Source organism: Amblyomma mixtum, chromosome 6 (assembly GCF_055824585.1).
Source record: "Amblyomma mixtum isolate Tamu chromosome 6, ASM5582458v1, whole genome shotgun sequence".
NCBI lineage: Eukaryota > Metazoa > Arthropoda > Arachnida > Ixodida > Ixodidae > Amblyomma > Amblyomma mixtum.
The window spans coordinates 105,185,307-105,207,368 of NC_143017.1; the positions used below are offsets into that span (position 1 = coordinate 105,185,307).

The following is a 22,062-nucleotide window of genomic DNA, read 5'->3' on the forward strand; positions in this document are numbered from 1 at the left end:
GCAAAGCCACTGAAGGTTGAATATGTGCTCAACCATTTTGGAGGCATTAAATACGACAGTGCTGAATGGCTCAAGTTTGATACTGAAGAAACGACATTTTCCCGCAAGGTTTGTGTACTTTGAGTTTACTAGGAGGAAGTTGAATTCGAACGCTGATATGCATGAAAATATACCTACCTAGAGAATATGTCTCAGTCTCTCAGATGCAGAAATATATGAAAAACATGTCATAGTAGCTCCCGAGAGCCTGGCCGAGCACTATATAAGCGCCCAGAAGAACAAAGTTTATTGGAAAGAACAAAGGATTCTGCGCATAACTGGAATTAAGGTAGGCAGTCTTAAATTTAGACAGAGATTACTGTGGTTCGACATGACATAATGGCCAGTAGCATGTTGCAGACAACTGCGAAATCCTGCGCCGTAGCAATGACGCACCGGCGTCGTTGACAGTAAGCAAAAAACCATGAAAAATTCCCAGAGTAGCAACCTAGAAGGCAGGTGGGCTACCTAGGTCACACAATCTTGTGGCATCATCTCAATACGCCAACCGGATTGTGACTAAACTATGCACGGTGGTAGGTAGCAGTTAAATTAATGACCAGTTGCAAAAGGTTGTTCTGGAAGAGCAACCCAAGTTCCACGAGGACAGTGGCACATAGCTCAACTTCTGCACCACTGCACCAGGAGTTGTATGAGCAGTCCAAGGGATCTATGAACGTTAAGTAGAGAATGATTCTGCCTATATGGGCATTAGCCCATTTGCGTCGTACCCCTCCAATTTCTTTTTTTACAAGTTTGTTGTTCTCTTCCTTTACATCATGTCACAGTGATGGCAAAACGTGCAGTGCCCATCTTTTAAATGCATCGAAAAGACAGCACTGTGGTGCATTTATCTTACATCAAACTGCCAAAAGTGAAGCTTCTGTTTCTCACAAAAGGAAACCAAACGCACAGTGTGCAATGCTTTCTCAACTTCTCTGAGCTTTACAGAGCTGATTAGATTTCCATTCAATAAAAATGCAAATCGACTGAAAACACATTGCGGGCAAGAGCTCCTTGGCAGCACTAACGAGCTCTTTGAGATTAAAGTCACGGCAGAGAAACCAGTGCTTAGCGTTTTTTTTATTTCCGTGTGCAGCACTACTACAAAACAAAAGACGTGATTAACCACATTACAGGGCAAACGAGAAAGCTACTGGGATGATACAGCGCAAATCATGCGGGGACACATCACACTTGGCATGAAAGAAGCAAGCAAGCTACTCTACTATGCTTCGGCCACTGACCAGCCGAACAACTTGTTAACAATGGGGACCACAACAGCAGATAATCAAAAGCGAGCACAACTTCTGAGCTAGACACCACTTTTTTTCCAGGAAAAAAGAAGTTTGGTATCAATGGCACCCTCAGTTACCGGTAAACCTGAGTGGTTTTCAGTGACTGTTAAACAATGTTCAGTACTCTCTAGAGTCTACTGTTGACAAGGAGTGTACAACAATTATACATACAGGTGCTGCAGCGATTGAGAACTAGCCTGCTGATGTCGTTTACAGTGTGTCAGCAGTGGCTTAGGATTCCAGACAGCCTGCTGCGTAGGCCCAACCCACATCTCTCAATAACCATGTCCCTAGGAATGGAGCACGCACATATTAAGAACAGTGCGTGCATGTGGTGTCTTGTATGCCTCGTAGATTTGTCTTCATTTGACAGAGTCAAAGCTCACACAAAGAGAAAACATCAACACTCGCACAGATGAGAATGTATCAAAATGTCACAGTCGACAAAAAAGCGAACAGTGATATGACGTCGATTGCCACCCAAGCGCCATGTTGTCATTCACAGAGCATCTTCCTCTTCAGCCTAGAGAAACTGTGAACTCAATGCTTTTCGACACCAAAAAAGACCTTTGCTGTGAACAACTAAACGAAGGGAATGCACGCAGCCTGGGTTTCCATCTGTTGCCCAAAGGTGAACCATCATACAAGCATGTATATGTGATCCCTGGGTGAAATACATGTGCAAATAGTGCACGCTGTACAAATCCTGGCCTAAGTGTAAAACACTTTGGATGCCGCCACATCGAGTAGATATGTTGGATAAGCGCCCTTTCTCCTCTGTCTCACCCCTACGAGGCAGATTTGACCAAGCACTGATTCCCTGAACCCACACAACTAAAATTCTGAATCGACACAAACTTGACATGAGGAGCACTTCTGCAAGACGGTTTTTGTTTTTCGTTGCAATGAAGATCTTCACAAGTGTTAAAACTTGAATGTATAATCTGCGTGGCATAAGCTTGATGCAGTTAAGAAATTCACTGTTAACACCCCAAAGTGCCTTACTGTCAAGCCAGCTCAGACAGTTGTCTGCAACAGAGAAAGATACTCTTATTTCAAGGCACATATGCTGCTATCTAGCACTGTCTTTCACCAGACAGCAATGGATTCAACAAGTGAACTGTTGCCAGTCTAGCTCAACATACATTATTATCATGCAGCTCGGGTTGTTTTGCTGCGCACAAGTTGCGAACACAATTCTGCCCCAAGGTCCCCAAGGAACGCTGAAGCGAAGAATGCCATTTGCTAGTGGCTGGCAATGGCTGTTTGCATGACCGAGCTATTCATGAGCATAAAATGATATGCACGCTATGACAGAAATTAAAAAGCATGCAAGGTGCATTGAAATGAAAAAAAAAAAAAAGAACATGAAAAATCAAGAACACTGCACAGAACAAATGTACTCCACTGAACTAAGGCAATGTTTGCACAGTAAAATGTGTTTAACCTCACACCCCCCTAAGCTGTTCGGCTTCCTGCTGACCATATGCAAGACTGGCACAGTAATGTGGATCACCCTTCAGGTGTGTGAGCCTTTCATTCAGTTTGTCAGCCCAATGCACCGTTAAATTATACTGAACTATGTGAGAATATATGCTGTCAACTTCATCAGCTGAAATACACCAATGCAAACTTCAGCAGTAGGAGCGGCACACAGCACATTGTCTTGGTAACAATGAAGAATGGGCACCAAATAACCGCAACACGATGCCTAAAAGATGAGAAGAAATACAGCAATGCCTGGACCCAAAATTGTTGACGTAGCAGTGACACTCATTTATAAATGCAGCATCAGAAAATTAAGCGATGACGCATGAGAATGAAAGTGAACAAATCTGCAATTCCCAAGATTTCTCAATGTGCGCTATTTACAGAGCAATTTGCCGCTTGGATACATAAGGCAGAAAAAGACAGAGTCAAACACATAAGTGGATGAACCAAACAAATATATTGCTCACTTGTTGACTTAGAAGTTTGTAGTTGGCATCAAGAGGCACACGAAAACAAATGAACTTCCACATTCAAATCAGAGTAAGCATCTTATAGACGTTTGTTTGCTCTTTTTAGATAAAAGAAACTGCATAGGAAAATTCCAAAACAAACGGAGAGCCTGCCGCTACACACTGATACTGCGTGCTTGAACCAAGTTCTGCCTAAACAACTTTATGCCGTGGAACAAGCTACCCACAGCCAGGGAACAGCACCAGAAGTTATGTTCAAAAGTTCCCCACATGGCCTCTTAATGCCCCCGGGGCACACATAAAACTTGGAATGAACATCTGAAATAGAGAAGTTAGTGTGCACCCTCTGCTTTTGACTGCACTGAATGGTCACACAAAGCTTTAGTCTCAACTGAAAGCCTAATGCACTACAGGACATTTTATCTGAACACAAAAAAGCTTTCCCCCCTGCGTGCCAAAAGCTCAGCCTCAGGGCTGCTGATATGCAGCTTTTACAAATCACCATGCGCTCAAGATGAGCTTACCTGCGTGCGTTCCACAAGTTACAGGCAAAAGAACCAATCAACAACTGAAACATACTTGAATGAAGCCAAGTCTCGTCGCTAACGCTCACATGCTTGGCACCTACTATCAGCTTCTGAACTCAGGAATTAAAGCATAATACTTAAAAATAAAGAACTAAGATAGCTGACAAATGTATGCAGTGAGTATTCAGTGCCTGCATAACCCCTTACAGCATCATCAACGCCTAAGTTATTTTCTTTTCTTCCACAAAATCTTGCGATGTTTAAAGCTACACACTAAGGTTATCACTGTAGTAAGTGCTTCTTTCTTCCATTAATGTGCATGAGTTAGCGAAAACACAAGACCAACTGTCAATAATTTGAACAAAAAGGGGACCAATGTTTTGTTAGAATGATGCAGATGTCGAATTAAACAGTGGCTTATTAATATACTTTATACCAACAGCAAAGCATCGATTCGAATAGACGGGTTGTTTGAATGAGGCTAGTTCAAACTCATGAGAGTTCACTGTAGCTGCTGATCATTTTTAACCCCATGGAGAAAAAAAAAAGATGTGCAATAAAGTTAGCTTGAAGACGTGATGAGGGAAAGAAATAAAACATGAAAAATGTTAAGTTAGGCACCAAAGTGCTACTGCTTGCCACACGCCAACAAAAGCATAACATGCTACGCTAAATGCTCAACATCTGGCCATGACTGAAGCATTATGTCTATTCCTAATCATCAAATGACATTCCCTGCCAACTCTCTAGTATGGCACCAGTTGCTCCTGTTTTATTACCGTAGAATACCAGGAACTATGACATTACAAGCCAATGTAGCAATGCAAGTTCTGAATCTTTCAATAATTAGTTAAATGTTGCAACATTTCTGAGCCGTGACGTAATGCCCTTAGACGCGAAGCAAAAACACAAAAAACTCAGTGTATGCTTCAAAATGTTGAAACACTTGCAACAGTGTTAGTAATGAAGATTTCGTCTACACAAAATTCACAGCCCTATGACAATGACAATAAAAAAAGGCAAAAAATTCTTCTGCAATATCAATGCCACGTTTCTCAGCTGAATGAACTATCACACACTTCCACATCATGAAACATTATTGCCAAGCCTCAGTAATGTCAATTTATGACTTAGACACAAGAGCTTCTCAAGTACAGATAACCATAAATACAAGAGTGAATTGCTGTTAGCGTATCTACATTTCTACTCAAAAGGAAAAGACATCATGTATATCTAGTTCCAAGCAAGCAAACTTCTAACACACTGATATCCACAATGCAGAATTTTTCAGTGTTCTTGAAGGTAATGTACACCAGTTGCAACTTTTCGCTATAAACTGCTAGAGATTTTGGAATTGGCTCACAATGCAAGTGAAAACAAAACATAAAGTCCGCCCTACACAGACATCCCTAACATGGCAGTATGTACAAAAATGCGGACCACACCTTACATACAGCATCTTGTAGAGTGAGAAAGCATGAGAAATAGAATCTTTCGTTTTCGGAGCAAGGAATTTTTTTTTCCTCCAATCAGAAGCCCTGGATTTAGGAGTATCAAAAACTCGCTCCACACAACACAAGCATTCATGCAAACAAGTATGAAATGTTCACACTTAGTGAGACATTGATTTGCAGACTGTAGCAGAGGCCCGATTATAATTTCAACCGCATAGTTCATAGCATTCAAGATGCGAAATGTGTTGAAATCTGTTTCCCGGAACAGCACACGGATATTAACATAACTGAAAAATTTAGCTCAGCAATTATAATGAGCAATATACTTCAAGGGCAGCACCAATATAAGATAAATGAGCATGACTACAAGCATGTGACAAGTAACCAGGCACCCAACTTGCTTGTAAAATAGTTTCCATGCAGTATCCATGCAGTATCCAGTATCCATGTAAAACCTGTTCACTCAATAAAACCATGTCAGTTAAGCTGCCAGACCAGTGCATACTACAAACACAGAAAGCCACACATCATGAAAGGGGATTTCAGACGATGTTCACAAGAATGAGAAACAAAATTTCAAAGAAAAAAAAAGGATGGAAGGCTACAAATAACCGTTTTGTTTCTTCAGGTTTACATTTTTAAAGAAAACTAGAAAAAACTTTGGCAATACCTGATAGGTGCTGATCAGGACCATGTAGCATGGAGCTATGACAAATTGAAAAAAGTGACACATAACAAGAAAGGATTCCCTCTGAAACAGCACACATGACAACTTCCAGAGGTTATTTCAAATGCCACGACAGACAGCTCACATTCACACAATCCACACATGTTCCTGCCGGTGTTCCCGAGCGCAAAAGTCGGGTTTCCTTTTGTCGATGTGAGACTAGTTTGCCGGACTGTCAATGCACACTTTTCAATGCAGAAGCGATGCTTCTTTTTTTTTTTCCTCTTCACTTCCACAATCTTCCCCGCTCTCGTCACCACATTACGGCTTGCCAGTCAGTTGTTCCTCATCAGAGTTCACACAATTGTGAGGCTGGCCTAGCGGCACGCCATGTCAAGTCCCGAAGAAATAGCTGCCACGTTTCCTCTCTGTGAAAGGAGGAACCTGGTGCTTCGTTGGCTTCTGTTGTAGATGAAAGCTTGGCAAGGCCTCTCCTCTGCGCTGCACTCCAACGTCGATGAAGCTCAAGTCCTGGCACTGCAAGTTAGGGAACACTGTCAGCCTCGCCAAAGCAGGAACACACCGAAAGCATAACTCAAGCAATATGCACGTTTTTATGTTTTAAAATCAGACAGCAGGCTGTGAAAATCAGACAGCAGGCTGTGATGGAGTGCGACAACAGAATAATTTTGATTATACCCTGGTTTCTCGCGAGTAAAATGAAATCTCAACACACTACCACTTTTGTGCCTTACCACCATTGACGCCAGTGTGGCAGTAACAGCAACGAAAAAGTGACAATGGAAACCCAGCTGATTTGAATGTGAAATAGCGTTCAGACTGGAAACAATTTGAAGGGCTAGCAGTAGAAAGCTAACAGCTATTATCAACTAACAACAATTATCAGAGAGTGTGATAACCACAGTTCTGCTCGAACAAGAAAGCCAGGCACAGTAAAGGAAATTTGCGGCTCGTCACAATGTGTGTCAATGGCAATTCGGTACCCCACAGTCGTTGAGTGCGGTCACAAAGGTCAAAGCATATGCAAGCGCCTCTCCCCATTCTAAAATAGTCAACCGTTAACCCACTTGTGAACTATGGACACTCGTAGCTATCATGGCCCATTTCACTGATCCCACTAGAGGTCCCATTACAATAAAATTTCAATGATACGAATCTGACAGGGTCGCGAAGAGTGTTCGCATAATTTGAAATTCTAATCATCCAAATATAACAAAGTCCATATGTGGGATCATGGGAAATGCATCCACACAGCTGCTTACGGCTGAAGGAATTTATTTACAGACGCAGGCTGCCCCACTCACTGCTCACAGACTGGCAGTTGCAGCGGTGATGATATGCTGGCTGCGCTTGGTGAACACTCAAAGGTGCGGCCGTGACTGGCATTCGTATCATATGTAGAGGTGCGGGGGAGGAGTGTTTAGAACATCCGAAATTCTGCCCATTGTACATAATGCAACCCAGCCATGGAATTTTTGCTAATTCTTGTCATCCCGAAATTTGTGCCAACCGTGACTGCATCACTGACATTCTACTGCATTGTGCATCGCGCAGTAAAAAATTTGTACAAAATAACAAAGGAAGCCTCCCAGATCTTTTGCTCTGCAACAAGGCACTGATGTGGCAGCAACAGCAATATTGCCTGCACAAAATCTGCGCTTACAGACGTATAAGTTTTATGGTCACGGGGTCTGTTTACACATGTCCTTTTACGAAGTCATCGGTGATAATGTATACCCCCTTTTTTCTACAATACCACTGGTGAAAACAGCTTGAAAGTGATGTCATTCAATTTTTTATACCATTCTGAGAGCAATTTTACCTTTTGTATGCATGTGAGACATGCATACAGCTGGGTTAAAGCGTTAAAGGGTTAAAGCTGGGTTAAAGGGTTAAAGCTGGGCTAGTCAAATTTTCTTCCATGTTCCTGCTTGATATCTAAGAGACATAGATACGACTCCGAAGTTAACAACACAGGACAGCACTGTGCATCAGTGTCCAGAGTTGCTCACCCCTAAGTCCTGAACATTTTCTTGAGCAGTGCAAAGACGCAAAACCACGTCAAAGCTCTTAAAGGTGCACTGAAGAGGAATCTGAACTAGTCTTTTTGCTGCGGGAACTCGACCTACACGTTCCGATCATTCTTAGAAACTTCGATTTATTACCCTGTGCGGCTGATTTCCCTAATTAAATCGGTTTAACGTCTGGCTCCCGCCTTTTTTTTATTTTGAATTCTCTGCGTACGGTGGGTGGAGTCGACCAACGCGTGGAGTGCCTTTCAGCCAGCTCCGTGGACACTTGCCACTCTGCCATCGGCGGAGTAATACATAGTAATCCGTAGTAGCAAATAGTCAGCGCGTATTTTAATTTTTGCGGGCTTATTTTGCAGCTGTATTATCTGCGAATTAAACTATTTATTCACGGAAACCTAAAGAACAAAATGAAGCGAAAGCAAAGCCTCCACGGAGCTGGCTGAAAGGCACTCCATGCGTTGGTCGACTCCGCCCACCGTACGGGGAGAATTAAAAAAATAAAGGCGGGAGCCGGACATTAATCCCATTTAATTATTGAAATCAGCCACACAGGGCAATAAGTCAAAGTTTCTAAAAATGCTCGGCACGTGTAGATAGAGTTCCAGCGGCAAAAAGACGAGTTCAGATTCCTCTTCACTGCACCTTTAACACTGTGTGCATTGTACAATTAGCTCCACCTCGCAAAGAATGCAGTGGTTTGAAATACCTCCTCACAACTTTGCAAACTGCAAGGTTTTGACAAACACAATTTCTACAAAACTGAGGCAAGAAGGAAGCAGAAGTAGACGTGAAGAACCAACGCTGTGTTTGGCACGGAACGCATGGTAACACAAACGAAACACAGCTGCATATTCTGAAAACATTATTTCCCTTGAGCCATCTGTTATTCTGGTCATGAAAAATCGAGCCACTTGAACAATCTGTTTATACTGACCGACCTGTTGCTGTCACCTGAGGTGGCAGTGGATGATGCTCAGTCCTTGAACTTGTGCCGGGACCGGGTGGCAGGTGCTACATCAGCCTCTGTGAGGAACTCGAGGTACCCCTCAGCGCCAGTGAAGATGACATCCACCCAGATGCGCATGGCCTCTGCCGTGGGTGCCATCAGGTGGAAGGTGCGCTCATACGTCTTCACACAGAAGGTCACACGTGGGTTGGGGCTCTTGACTGAGTGCAGGTGGTCTACGTACACCTCCTCTATGGCCTGCAAAGGCAGAAATAGACAAACCAGTGTTGGCTGCAGGCCACGCAGGAGGAACGATGGTTATGCAACAGTTAACAAAACGGCACCCACAAAAAGAGAGCTGAGAAAAAAAAAAGGCGAGAACAAGTGACAATGCAGTCCTGTTCTTACTTTTTTTCCTTAGATTCTTTCATGCTTACGCTTTGGTAATAAAACTTTACATAACCACGAAAGAGTGGCCCCTTTGAGGTCTACACGTGTCTGTGGCTTTGCACAATGCACCAATACCTTGGATGCTCCTAATGTACACAAGCAGGGCAAAATTCGATATTTGAATAAGCCTCTATTTTGTGTTAGACTTCCACACAAGTGCAACACTATTACGCTCTGAAGCAAGGCAAGTGTGACTGCTTCATCAGTATTAGCCACTCGCGCTGAAGTCAGCACTCTCTACACATCAGTCTGCAAGTGTGATATGAATTTAACCCCACTTGCAAACTCTACTTACTGCACAAACATGCCACTTATAGTAACTTCACTTATTGTACAAATGTATGAGGCATCACAAACCTGTAACATGACTCCCACAGAGTAAAAAGGAAATATTCTAAAAGGTTTGCCAAACCACCAAAAAAAAGCACGCATGACCACACACCACCCATTCATCGAATCGGGGAACAAAGACGGCGGGGGAGTACTTGACACCGGTAAAATCGATTCAGAACCGAAAGTGGACGATTTTGCCCATTGGGCCACACCTTTTTGACGTCACACTGTTTACACCAGGGAGAGGTCTATTGTGTTTGTTCTAACATATATGCGGCAGTAGACTTCAAACACCAAAATGCTATCATAACCTATGGGGACATGGACACAAGTTCTTGGCTATTTTTACTCCTGCTATATATTTCTAAAATGCACTTATACAACAGCGTTTATACAAAACTCTTCTTGCACAGTTGTGCCCACAGAAAGAGTTTCACATCCTTAACTCTTCGCGTCCACCTTGCTGCACACAAGTGCTTTCAAAGATAAGCCGACAACACAGGCAGCATGAGGTAACTGATAAGCAAGCACTAGGGTGTTTTGCTGCGCGTTCGATGAGACTGGACAAAGTCCACATAGAAGTGTTCCAACATTGAAGAGATTACGCAGATATGGACACCTCGATAAGCAAGGCTAGGGGACATTAGCGCTCCTGCTGCAAATACTTCCAACCTGAAGGAACGCAAAGCAGCACAACTTTGGTTCAACCAGCGGCAATATAAGCTTTGGAGGCCTGATTTCAGTGGTACTCTAGTCACTGTTATAAAGAACCAATTCCTGTGCCCCTGTTTTGTGACAAGTAACAACAATTACCTAGTTACATACAAATAGAGTCCGCATCTAGTACACAACTACTGAACAAGTGCAGCGTGCATAGGTGTCTCCATAAGGAGGGTCAATGCTGAAGGCAGCACCTGTTCTGTTTCTGCCTTCTGGACAGCAGAGAACAATGGCTGACAAATTTTGTGCCCCTCTGCCTGACGACTATTAAGGGTGCCACTGCGCACCATGCCCCCCCTTTGTGCATGCCTAAGGTGCACAGTAAAAAAAATTCTTGGTGCATAGGTAGATTATGGTTGCTGCATCATATCATGTGTGCCTATTCTTTAAACAGCCAGTAGCATGGGACATAGCATTAAACAAAAAATTCTGCTTTCACGCCAACAAAGCCACAGCTGCGCCATTAACTTTCCTCTTTTCAATTTATCGTGCGTCACAAGGTGTGGTCATAAAGTGTTTACTTTTCACATCACTAGCAAGAACTTCTGCACTTTTAAAAAACCTATGCTTGCTAATTTTCCATCTCTGCATTCCCAATGAATCCTGTGCCTTACGAATGAGTGGAAACCCATTTATGACGAATGTTTTCCTTGCCAAAGAAGGATTACTAGTAGAAAAATTCAAAAGTCACGGGTCAAGCCCATACACGTGAAGATGACGAAATGCAAGAATTGGCATTTCTAACTAGTACGTGCAACACTGATGGCCTTGCTCTGTTCAAGGCATATAGAAAAAAAAAACTAACCAAAGAGTTAAGAACTGGTCAGGCTGTGCATCAAGCGCACTTGCTTGAAAACAATAACACAAATATAATCCTAAGTATAATTGCGAATTTCTATATGATGTTTTCTGTCAGAAAAATAAAATCAAGAGATTAGAAGAGTTACTGTATTTTCTGGTGCAAAATTCTCTTTTTCAAAATTGTTTGTGCGTCTTATACAATGGAGCAACATATATACAGTGAAAAATAATGTGCCACCACGCATCGTCTTGTGCTGCGTCTATTAATTACATTTAAAAAGAAAATTATGCGTAAAAGCGGAGAAAATCGGCTTATTTTTACAGCGTTACTTTATAGGTAGAATCCCAATCTCGCCCCAAATGGACTGAATGTGGCGGTGGTGCATACAGTACAGCTATATTTTCGAAAGTTAAGGTTTTTGCATCGCATCTGTTTACCTTTGCATGCACCATGTGCTGTTCTTGCGTAACATGATGCCACCTGTGAGGCGAAGGAGCTACAACGTATAATTAATGTACTGTGCCGTTGAATACGCGCTGGAGAATTGTAACCGGGCAGCACAGATGTGAGTCCAACGTGCGAAAAAGAATTAACCAGAACGGCACAAAGTTGCAAGATCGCTCCGGTTCATGAAGCCAGCAAAAACAAGGCAGACCGCAGTAAGAAGGCACGCTGGCCAGAGCTTGAGAATTGTATATGCATGGCAGCTGACACAAACATGTATTTTTGTTGCACTCTCTGGTGAAGGGGTCCTGAGCATGTTTTTAAAACACTCACCAAATGAATAGGTGCATCTTATACAGCGATGCGACTTAGGTGTAGATTTTTTTTTTCCAGACAAACTGCTGTTTGCAGGGGTTGCTATTTATACATCGGTGCAAGTTACAAACTGGAAAATACAATTACATTCTAATGCAATGCATAGTGTGGATGCATAGTGTGGAGTAAAGTTGTGGCGTATTACACATTATATCAGCACTTCGCTCATTCTGTCTACCTTTCCTAAGGAAATGAAATGTGCTAAAGTTTGTTATTTGTAAAAAAGGAGAAAAAAAAGTGTGTAAACCTAACGTAAAATTTCCGTCTTTCATACCTTTTCCAAATCTTTGGAAGGAGTTACTCTCAAACGACTGACAGCTTTGTTTAACAAACATGCCATAATAACAGATTTCCGGTTTGCATTTTTTAAAACAAAAACCACTGAATCGGCATTGCTGTACAAAAATAAATTATATTACAAAACATTAAAAAAACTTCTGATTGTCTTAATTGTGATATATTACTCCATAAATGAGAAAGGTTCGGCGTTTGCGGTCCGCATCTTAATTTCGGTCGTACCTAATAGAACGTCAACAGGCAATTTTGGTTAATGAAAACAGATCTAGCTTTCAACCAACTCACTGTGGCATTCGTCAGGGCAAACTTCTTGAACCCTTCTTTTTTTGTTCTTTATATTAATGATATAATAAATATAGCAGGCGGCACAAAATGCATCCTGCTCAACAACGGCACCAGTATTTTTCTTAATGGTTCTCCAGAAATCTCACTTCACAAAGGTAGTATTTCTCACAACACTGAAAAAAACGGGCTAAATCAAATTGCTTAATAGTGAACACCAGAAAAGATTAAGGTGTTTTGTTTTTTTTGCAGGCTAGGTAATTTTTCATTAAATACTAGGACTCCAATGTTGCTCAGTAATGATGACATCAAAACTGACAAAACTTAAGTCTCTTGGTGTCATTTCTTACACATGTACGAGATAGAATAATTGCATAAACCATATTATGAAAAAGCTATGTCAGTGGTTTTCTATCAAGGTGCACGTATGAATTTTCCTCTTGCCTAAAACTTACCTTAACACACAATCCTACAATCACATTTAAACTACTGCCACCTTGCTTGTGCAACAATATCTAGAACTAACCATAATAAATGATTAGCTATGCAAAAGAAAGCAATTTCTGCTTGAGCCACTTATACTGAGCACACACGAGGGTTTTTCCTTCAGTATAATATTACACCTGCTGATTGCCTCTATGTATGACTACTGTTTAATGTACTGTTTTCAGTTTTCTCTGCCTCAAGTCTTTAAATTTCTTAGTTCTCTTGCCAAGCTAATGTCTAAAACAGAAAGCATGACGCGAGGCTCCGATAAATGGGCTCTTCTGTGCATTCAAATCAATTATGGCAAGCAAGCATTACTGTTCCTAATACCACGTATATTTAATAAATACCAGAAAAAGGTAACAAAGATAACATTTACTCTCTTTCTCTCCAGGATTTTGAAGCTCTACTTGTTAACAGAGATGAGCAGCCTTTCCTTTATGCTGCCTTGCATGTTTTTTCATTTAATTTTTTATTACCTCGAGAACTGATCCTGTGTTTATGTTCCGAGATTTTTTTGTAAAGTAATTCGAACACATTATTTAATGCCGAATTCCCTGTGTGTTCAGCTGTGCGTGTGGTTTCGCTGTCTCTGTACGGCCTTTCATCTCCTTTCTTTACGCAAAGTCAGAAGAACAGCAAGATTTGGTGCCAGTGCACACTCACCTGGAACGGCACACCGCCCTTTAGCTTGGCCTCGGTCTTGTCGCTGAAGTAGATCAGGGCCCGGCGGTTGCGGTCAAAGACAAACCAGCGCTTCTTCCAGGAGCGCCACTTGCCCCCCAGTTTGTGCAGGTAGCCCCGGCAGGAGGAGGATGTGATCTGTACGTGTGGGCACAGCTCCACCTGGTGGCCAGCAGACTCCACATGCTGCCGGAGGTCGCACTCAGCACCCCGGACGGGCAGGTACCGTGTCAACGGCCTCTGCATGCCCACCCAACAAGGTGTTATTGGGGGTGCATAGGACTCCACCAACAGTACAGTCAAGCACAGATGTAGTAGGTGTCTCTTTGCGCTTGTCTTTTTAAGGCGAAAGCCTTTAATGCCTCATCGTTGTCGAGAGAAGGTTGTCAGCAGAGGTGTCACGCTTTTCGGTCACGCGAAGTGGTTATGACGTCAGAGTGCGCGGATTCAAAGTAATGAGGTCACACACAGATGCCTGACGTCCCCTTTTGGAGCAGACGACAAATAATAAAGAATAGTTGTCGTCCGCTCCGACAGGGGGCGTAAGGCATCCGTGGGTGACCATACTACATACTTCATTACTGCGAACAGAGCCATGGATACAACCGAGCTCATCAAAGCAGAGAGAGAGTCGTGCTAAAGAAGCAGTCAGTCAGTAGTCAAAGTGTGTAGTTGTAATGTGTAGTCAAAGTGGGTAGTCATGGTACACCACAAACAGTCTTGTAGTCTATGCCAAACAGTGCGCCAGGAAAGTCTTCCGCCTTGCAGCACTTCAGAGAGCCAAAGTGCCCCCGATCCCTCTTTTTGTTTTTTCTAGAACACTCAAAGGCTTAGAGTCCTCTGTTGTGCACTTGTGACATCTGTCGCTGCCTGTCATCCACGCAAATGTGCACACTTAATACAGTGCTGCTTAGTGTGCTAGATCATATATAGATGACACCAGTGTAAAATCCAGCGTACCGCTCGAGTGCTCTAGACAACTGTGTGAACACTTCTACATGTGTATGCAGATGGCATTTCGAATAATTTTCATGAAGAAAACAACACGGCTTTCCACATGCAGTTAAATGCTGAGTTACTATACCAGAACACTGCTACATACATGCTAGCATAACCTGCCCTCGTCAAGCATAGTCATTTTGGAAACTTTACGCAGCCGCCTCTAAACTATCGAAACTTGCTACAAGCCCCATTTGCTCCTTCTGTTCTGTTCGCAGTCCAAAAGTAGTTCAAAACATGACCAACAAGTGGTGATGGCACTGGTGCATCAGTGCTGTATTACTTGCCAGAAAACTACATCACAAAATTACAGAAAATCAGCGTGCATTTTGTGCACACTTTGTTGGAGGCTGACTATAATTAAAGAGGATGAAGGGGGGGGGGGGGGGGGGGGGGCACCCTGGCTAGGATTTTGCAGAAGCCAGCAAATACCACCCATGAAGCCTTACTTTTTCTTAAGTACAGCAACAAGTTGTTACATTTCCATGTACTTGTCACTTTACATTTAAGATCAATTAAAAATTACATCAAATATAAGTCCACGTAACTAATAAATTTGCGTGAATACATGAAAAAAGTCAATTTTTACCACTAAGCCAGCAGTTCAAAGTAATTTTTTTTTATTTGTTAACAGAAGTTTCCTGCGGCAGTCATAATCTAGGCTGGGACAAAAATGATGCTTCTATACTACTTATCTAACTACCAAGGCAACCACAGCTGCTCCTCCCTCCGATGTTCATGAAATCAGCACTGGAGCTAAAACTCACCTGTACAATTTTCAATGGACTGCCAAACGAAAATCATGTTCCTGAATGTGTAAAGTGCTTGACTGTGGCTTTCAAAGCAGATGCATTCCAAGCACTCCAGTGGGATTACAACACAACACCATTCAGGCAAACGGGATCCTCACCTGTGCCTTCTGCTTTTCCCGGCGCCGTATCTCGTGGTGAATGGCGTCATCTCCTGAACGGGACACCAGAACTGAACGGTCCTCGGAATTCAGCTGCAAGTTGCGCTCGTGCTGATGCACCTGCACAACAAGTTAAATACGCGTTCCCAACCTTTAGCATTTGCCTTTATTCGAAGTTCTGTAGAAGCTCCCCGGTCCCACTAAAACCTAAAGAAAATTCACTAAAGTGGCTTTTCAAATCAAATGTGTGATTTCACACCAGACAGGAAGGTAATGAAAGAAGCGCAGTGATTCCTGTCACATATATTCAATGAAAGTAGTTTAAAGGAGTTGCCCTGACACATCAGAAACATTTAAGTTTTCAAGACTGCATGATCCCAATGCCTAAAAATACAGATGAGTATCTTGATGCTACCGACCCGGTGTAACACACCAACAAGGGGGCTTTGTCCTTTGGTCACAAAGCATTGTTCTAGGCCTGCCAGTTTTGACTGTCACAGTCTGCTGTAATGAGCTGGATATTATGCCATAGGTTCTCGTATGCAGCTGCAATGCAATGATGCAGTGGGTCTGGAAAAGCCAAAGCTGTGAGAGAATATGAAAATACATGTGATAAGTTGCTGGTGCAAACAGCAAGCTTTGCGGTGTTATGCTGTAGCGTGAAATCAGAGGCTGCATAGCATGTGGGCTCTTCAAATACAGTGAAAGATTGCAGGTAACCATTTTCAAAGCGCCGAAAATTCACTTTTCTCCATGAAAGGTACATCCAACTCATTCATATAGGGCCTCTTTTTGCCACCGAGCCATCACAAGGTGATCCTTTACTAAGTGGTGCTCGGGACAAACTGCTTGCGATCTACTTATTGATTTCCAATTCGACCGTGCATTAAAATTCTAACAGCTCAGCTCGATGCAAAAACATCAAGCTTAAAAACAGTAATGTCACATATTCCGACCATACATTACCTCTCACTGTTACTACGATTCCTTGCTCTAAGATTGCTACTGCAAACACTTGAATAAGAGAAAAAAGTTTATACTTTTTTTACTGCATGATTTTGTCATAACTGGCGATGGCAAAGAGAAAAATGGTTTTAATACAGCAACTTACAAACCTTATGCTAGAATGATCACTGCCTGCATCCCTGTAATTAATGCTTTTCAGTCATCACTTCCACCAGATAAAGTGACAAGAACGCTTTTCTCGTCCTCTTCATTTGAAGGTCCCTCATAGCCCGAGTCGCTTTGGGACGTTAACCCCCACAAACCATCTTCATCTGAAGGAAATTTCTGTCCCTACATACAGGATGTTTTCTTTAGCATGAGCGAAATGCAGCCATGTTCAACACTACTACACTACTGCGAAACGTCACCTTTGCTCCGAGCTGGATTGCTTGTACCCCCAAAACACAGCCTGTGAGCGCTACAATTTTCATTGCACAACGAAAAAAAAAAACAAAAAACAAACTGTCTGAAACGTGTGTTGGATCAGCAAGGCTTGCGCATATTGTTCAAAGTATTATCAGGAAATGTTTGATGCGCACTTAGCTTTACTTCGTTGAGACATGTCGATTTATGCGGTACTGTACTAACTGTATACGATAAAGCAGATAAGGTAAGTTCTCATACACTTTCTGGGAACAAAAGTTACTAAAAGCAGCGCCCCGCCCGCAGCGCTTTCAAACGTCCGCGCTGCGCTTCTACGCCGAGACGCAGAGGAAACGCCTCGGCGCAAACAAGAGGCCATGTATACTTGCGCAGAGGCGCCCAACGGCGAAACACAGCGCGGGCTGTGACCGCGTTCACTAGGCGCAACGAGCCCCCACAGCGAGCGTCAGCGAGCGCAGCGAATTTTAACGAGTGTAATGCCACCGGCAACACGCAAGCTCTCAAAATATCGCGCGCGCCGCGGACAGCGAGCCGACATGCGGGAGGAGGTAGGACGCTGCGCGCACAGCTGAAAGTTGTGGCGCGTCGTTTAGGGTGCTGTTTAGAGATGAGACATCATCGCGAAAAGTGGCCCGCAGCTCATGAACCCCCTCCCACCCCATAAATAACCTGGCTTATTTGCGTCGCTGGCTCCGCCGGTACGATAAGCGGACGGAACATCGCCTCAAACACCTAGCGCGCTCGGAGGCTTCTTCCACTACGCGCCAGAGAAAGAGCAAACTAAAAGGCGACGCTCTGTGGCGAACACTCACCGAGAGATACATAACGTGCGGATCCCCGAACATTCTCTTGCTGCACTGAGTTCGGAAGCACGGGAGAATGAAAGCACAGCTGCTCTGGGACAATCATAGGGCAGCCGAAGCACAATGCGCTACGAGCAGCGTTCTACGCTTCCAGACCAGCGCGCACGAGGCCAAACACGACGCGGAGCGGAAGACGTCGCTCAGAGTAGGGATCGGTTGATTGAAAGAGCTGCCGCGACGAACACAGCGGCAGCGCAGGAAGGCACAGGCAGAGCGTCAGGCAACGACGAAGCGAGGAGGAAGCGTCAACGGGTGAGGCCGAACACCGGTTGCCATGGGACCAGGGGAGAAAGGAAGGACGCCGTGTATGCAGAACACGAGCTAGCGTCGCATCCGTGATCCGCACACTCTGTGTGCGAACTGCACGAACCGTACCCTCCTGTGCCCCAACGGGTGGCGCCATCGGCCGACGTAAGCGCTAACTCCGCTACGACAAGCATGGCCTCCGAGATCCGATACTCTAAGATCCGAGCAGTAGCGATTCTAACGAAAGGCAGCGATCCCAACGAAATGCAGCGACATGAACATCAGATTATTTTTTCTGGAGGGGCCCAAGAAGATAGCACTGTCAAGAAAACCGGGTGGGGGGCACAGATGAGGCTGATTTCAGGCAGCTATGTTAAAAACATTTTGGGGAAAATGTTATACTTTGAATAATACGTCTCTCAGCAAGGTCAGAAAGAAATAAGGTTCGCTTGATGTCACACACATCATAGACATTCGGTTGTAATCGGAGAGGATGTATGAGGCTGCCTTATTAGCGCGATAAAGGCCCCGTTACGCAGAAAATCCTGAGTCGTCGTTGTGAGCGAAAAACCGTGAGCGTGACTCCGGCAGGTGGTGCCCAGAAAGGAACCTAGATGGCAGACCGGCCACCTAGGTCACGTGACTTTGCGGCGTCATCACAAACTGCCCATTGGTACAGTGTATAGTTCACTGTAGTACAGTGCTATCGTGGCAGACAGCAGTTAATAACTGGTCGCTCGGGAAGAGAAACCTGGGCCACACAAGGTCCACAATTGGGAGCACCTGTCACTGGGAGCACAGACATAGGGATGGGGGACGCAAATCCCCTGCTGCCTTTATGGTGAGACTTGCGTATGCTTATGGGTAGCACCGAAACGTTAAACGATGTTATTTTTGTTTTTGCCAAACTTTACTATTTTGCTCTTAGTGTCCTCTTTTCAAGCGTTTCTGAAACATAAATATTGAATATCACGCGACTGTCGCTAAAACGATCAGTAACCCTTGAGCAGTTGTGAGAGCACACAAATTTAAAAAACACTTTGCAAGGGGCAACGACAGCGGCACTTTTATAGCGTTTGTTTTTATAAACCCCTGCATTATAGCCCAAATATACATGCAACTCATACATACTCACATGCAAATACAGAGTATGGCCAGTTTATATGCACAGCCAAGAATGGAACCCGAAAATTCAAACTGGTGGTTGGGTAATAAATAAGATTTTTCAATTACATTTCGGAGCCAAGTATACAACCTCAGCCAAGCATAATCCAAGAGATTCAACAGGAAACCTTTGATAGCTGAAGAACCCCATAACTGCACGAACAGTGCCGAACGCTCTGACATATCACTTGAAAAATAGTTGTGATGTTGTTTTGCTGCTGCGATCTGAACTTGACACTAACGATTAAGACAGAGCATCAGTATCAATTTTAGTTTCAACAGTAAACTAACGCTTAGGATATGTCCTAAAACGTTATTTTTTTTTAATTTTCAAGATCAGAATAACATTACAATGTAAGAAGTAACGTTGCTCCACAACTAATTTATAACATTATTTTAACGTCTGGCGCTACGTGGACCTTCCCGGGTTACAGTGCCTAGAATAGGCACTGTACCCGGGTATCGCAAATCGGCACCACCTCTAGCAGACGGCATCACAACTCATGTCTGCAGTGAAGCTCCGCCCACGTTCAGCCTCCGCGCACCGAATTCCTCCATGACGAAAAAGTAGTCCGCTGCTTAAACGTTTCTAAACAAGGAGCTTATCGCAAGGAAAAAATTACCGACGATTACGTTACTTCCTAATGCGAAATTTGAGCGCAGCAAATAAGCTGTTTCACCTTTTCGATAGATTGAGGCAAAGAAATCGAGCAACACATGTATGCGCTATCATAGAATTTTTTTTTATTTTTCGCAGGAAGAGGGGGGAGGGGGGCGGCGTGTACACCCAGCGGCAAACGATGGGGGCAGAAGCGCGCGCAGCAAGCGGACAACACGATAAAGGGAGGAGCGAAGAGATAGCAGCGACTGACTGATGCCGCTGACGCCGATAGTAAGTCAACCCCAGCTGCGGAGTTGGTTTCAGGGACAACGCCGCCGATGCCGACACAAACAATATGATACCCTCGCTTCCGCAGCGCTAAGAACCAGGTCTAGCCGTGGGAAGGTGGTCACGTATTCGTCGACGTGCCGGGGCCTACGTGAAATAACCGGCGCGTCGGCGACTGAAGAGCACCCTATCCGCCACACAAGAACAGGAGGGGGGGGGGGGGGGGGGGGGACCCTTTCCTCCTCTTTCTGCATGGCGGCGACGGTGTTCTATGCAGTCACGTTATCTTGACTCTCTAGCGGCGTCAGCGGCATCCAGCGGTATCAGTCGGTCGCTGCTAGCGCTGGGGGGATGAAAGGGGGGCGGAGCTGGTTACGAGGCCGACGACAACGCCGACGACGACGCGAAACCCAGGAACGGACGCCAAAGAGCTGCGCTCTAAAATTATGAGCTCTAGAATTTTGACACGGGGATTGTTTGATATGGTCAAACATTAAAAAGCTGATTTGGTTTACTGTTGCGATTGGGCAGCGGTGTAATACAAGACGCCGCGGACCACGGCCCAGTGTTAGCAACTGCTACGCGGAGTCGAAGGCGATGATGGTCCGGCCCACTCCGGCAGCCCCGAGCGCGAACCACAAGAAGCAACGGGTTGGCTCGGCGCTCAACACAGTGGAGAGAGGGAAAGAAGGGAAGGAAAAACACGCAGCCAATACACGTCAGCGAAGCGGGCTTGGCACGAAGAGAGCACTGCCATTGTTCGGGACAGCCACAGTGAGCGAGGCCGCGAGCGTGAAGCGCAGCGCGGGAGACAGGCGCCGAGGAGGTGTCCTGGCCAGCTCTGCGGCGGACGTGTAGCCTGACAACGACGCCTTCTCTGGACGGCTGTGTCTGACGCGCCGCGAGAGTTACATCACCGCTCGAGGTGACCAGAATGCCAAAGAATAGCTCCACAAGACAACAATCTTTGTAACGAGGAGATGGAGAAAGAGCCTGGCCGAGAGAGAAATAAGCAACAATCATTGCGTAACTACTCATTCCTGTAGCGCATTATCTTCCAGTGCTTGTGGAAGAAGGCACCAGCTATCGCTGAATGTTCGTGCAAATTGTACCGCGTCCGAATCAACCTACACCCGCGCTTCGTTTTCTGCCAGAACAATACAGGCGCAGGCGGTACAGGTGAACAGCAGAAACCAACGGGACACCATCGCAAAATTTCGCCACCTTTGTGAATATGTGGCGCCATCGTGGTCCTGCCGCAGAAGACGATGACGCGCCCTAGCACTCCTGCCAAGCGCGAGCAGATTCGTTTTTCGTGGCTGCACAACGGAATGGCGGCGGAGTGCTGTCCCGCTCCCTTCTGACCGAGCGGGTGCTGTCAAATATATTTGTGGACAGCCGACAACGACTTCTGTCGGTTCCTCACAAATTTATTAGGGTCTCCACAAATATATTACACAGGGCCCGCTCAGTGAGACGGGAGCGGAACAGCGCGCCGCCGCCATTCCGTCGTGCAGCCACGAAATCGAATCTGCTCGCGTTTGGCAGGCGTGCTGGGTCGTCTGACAAGCTACAAATACATCAGACCACAAATTAACGGGTAGACTAGCTTTCCTGAGAACTTGCGCCGAACATACGAACTTGGACCTAGAAAGGTTCTCGACCCTCACCAGTTTTGCCCAGAGTCATGGGCGCAGCCTGATGAACATAAAGGACGATCCTAAAGGGACACACTGTACTTGGCCGGTATCGCTAGGCTGCCGCCTTCCAGTGACAAATATGT

At 44.6% G+C, this 22,062-nt stretch overlaps 1 protein-coding gene across 5 annotated transcripts in view; it reads right to left on the reverse strand.

Moving 5' to 3' along the window:
- Positions 1 to 1,104: 1,104 nt before the first annotated feature.
- LOC149339902 (uncharacterized) overlaps positions 1,105 to 22,062 on the reverse strand; it is a 553,936-nt gene continuing 532,978 nt past the window's right edge. For 2 of the 5 annotated variants that reach the window (XM_089548582.1, XM_089548586.1), the window contains 4 exons: positions 15,729 to 15,848; positions 13,802 to 14,059; positions 8,939 to 9,204; positions 1,105 to 6,483 (listed from right to left, as the gene is read on the reverse strand). In XM_089548582.1, coding sequence (XP_089404708.1) covers positions 8,974 to 9,204; positions 13,802 to 14,059; positions 15,729 to 15,848 — 609 coding nt within the window. In that variant the 3' untranslated portion in view covers positions 1,105 to 6,483; positions 8,939 to 8,973. Of the gene's footprint in view, positions 6,484 to 8,934; positions 9,205 to 13,801; positions 14,060 to 15,728; positions 15,849 to 22,062 lie in introns of those variants that run through there. The other 3 variants (XR_016283569.1, XR_016283568.1, XM_089548583.1) reach the window with 2 other exon arrangements.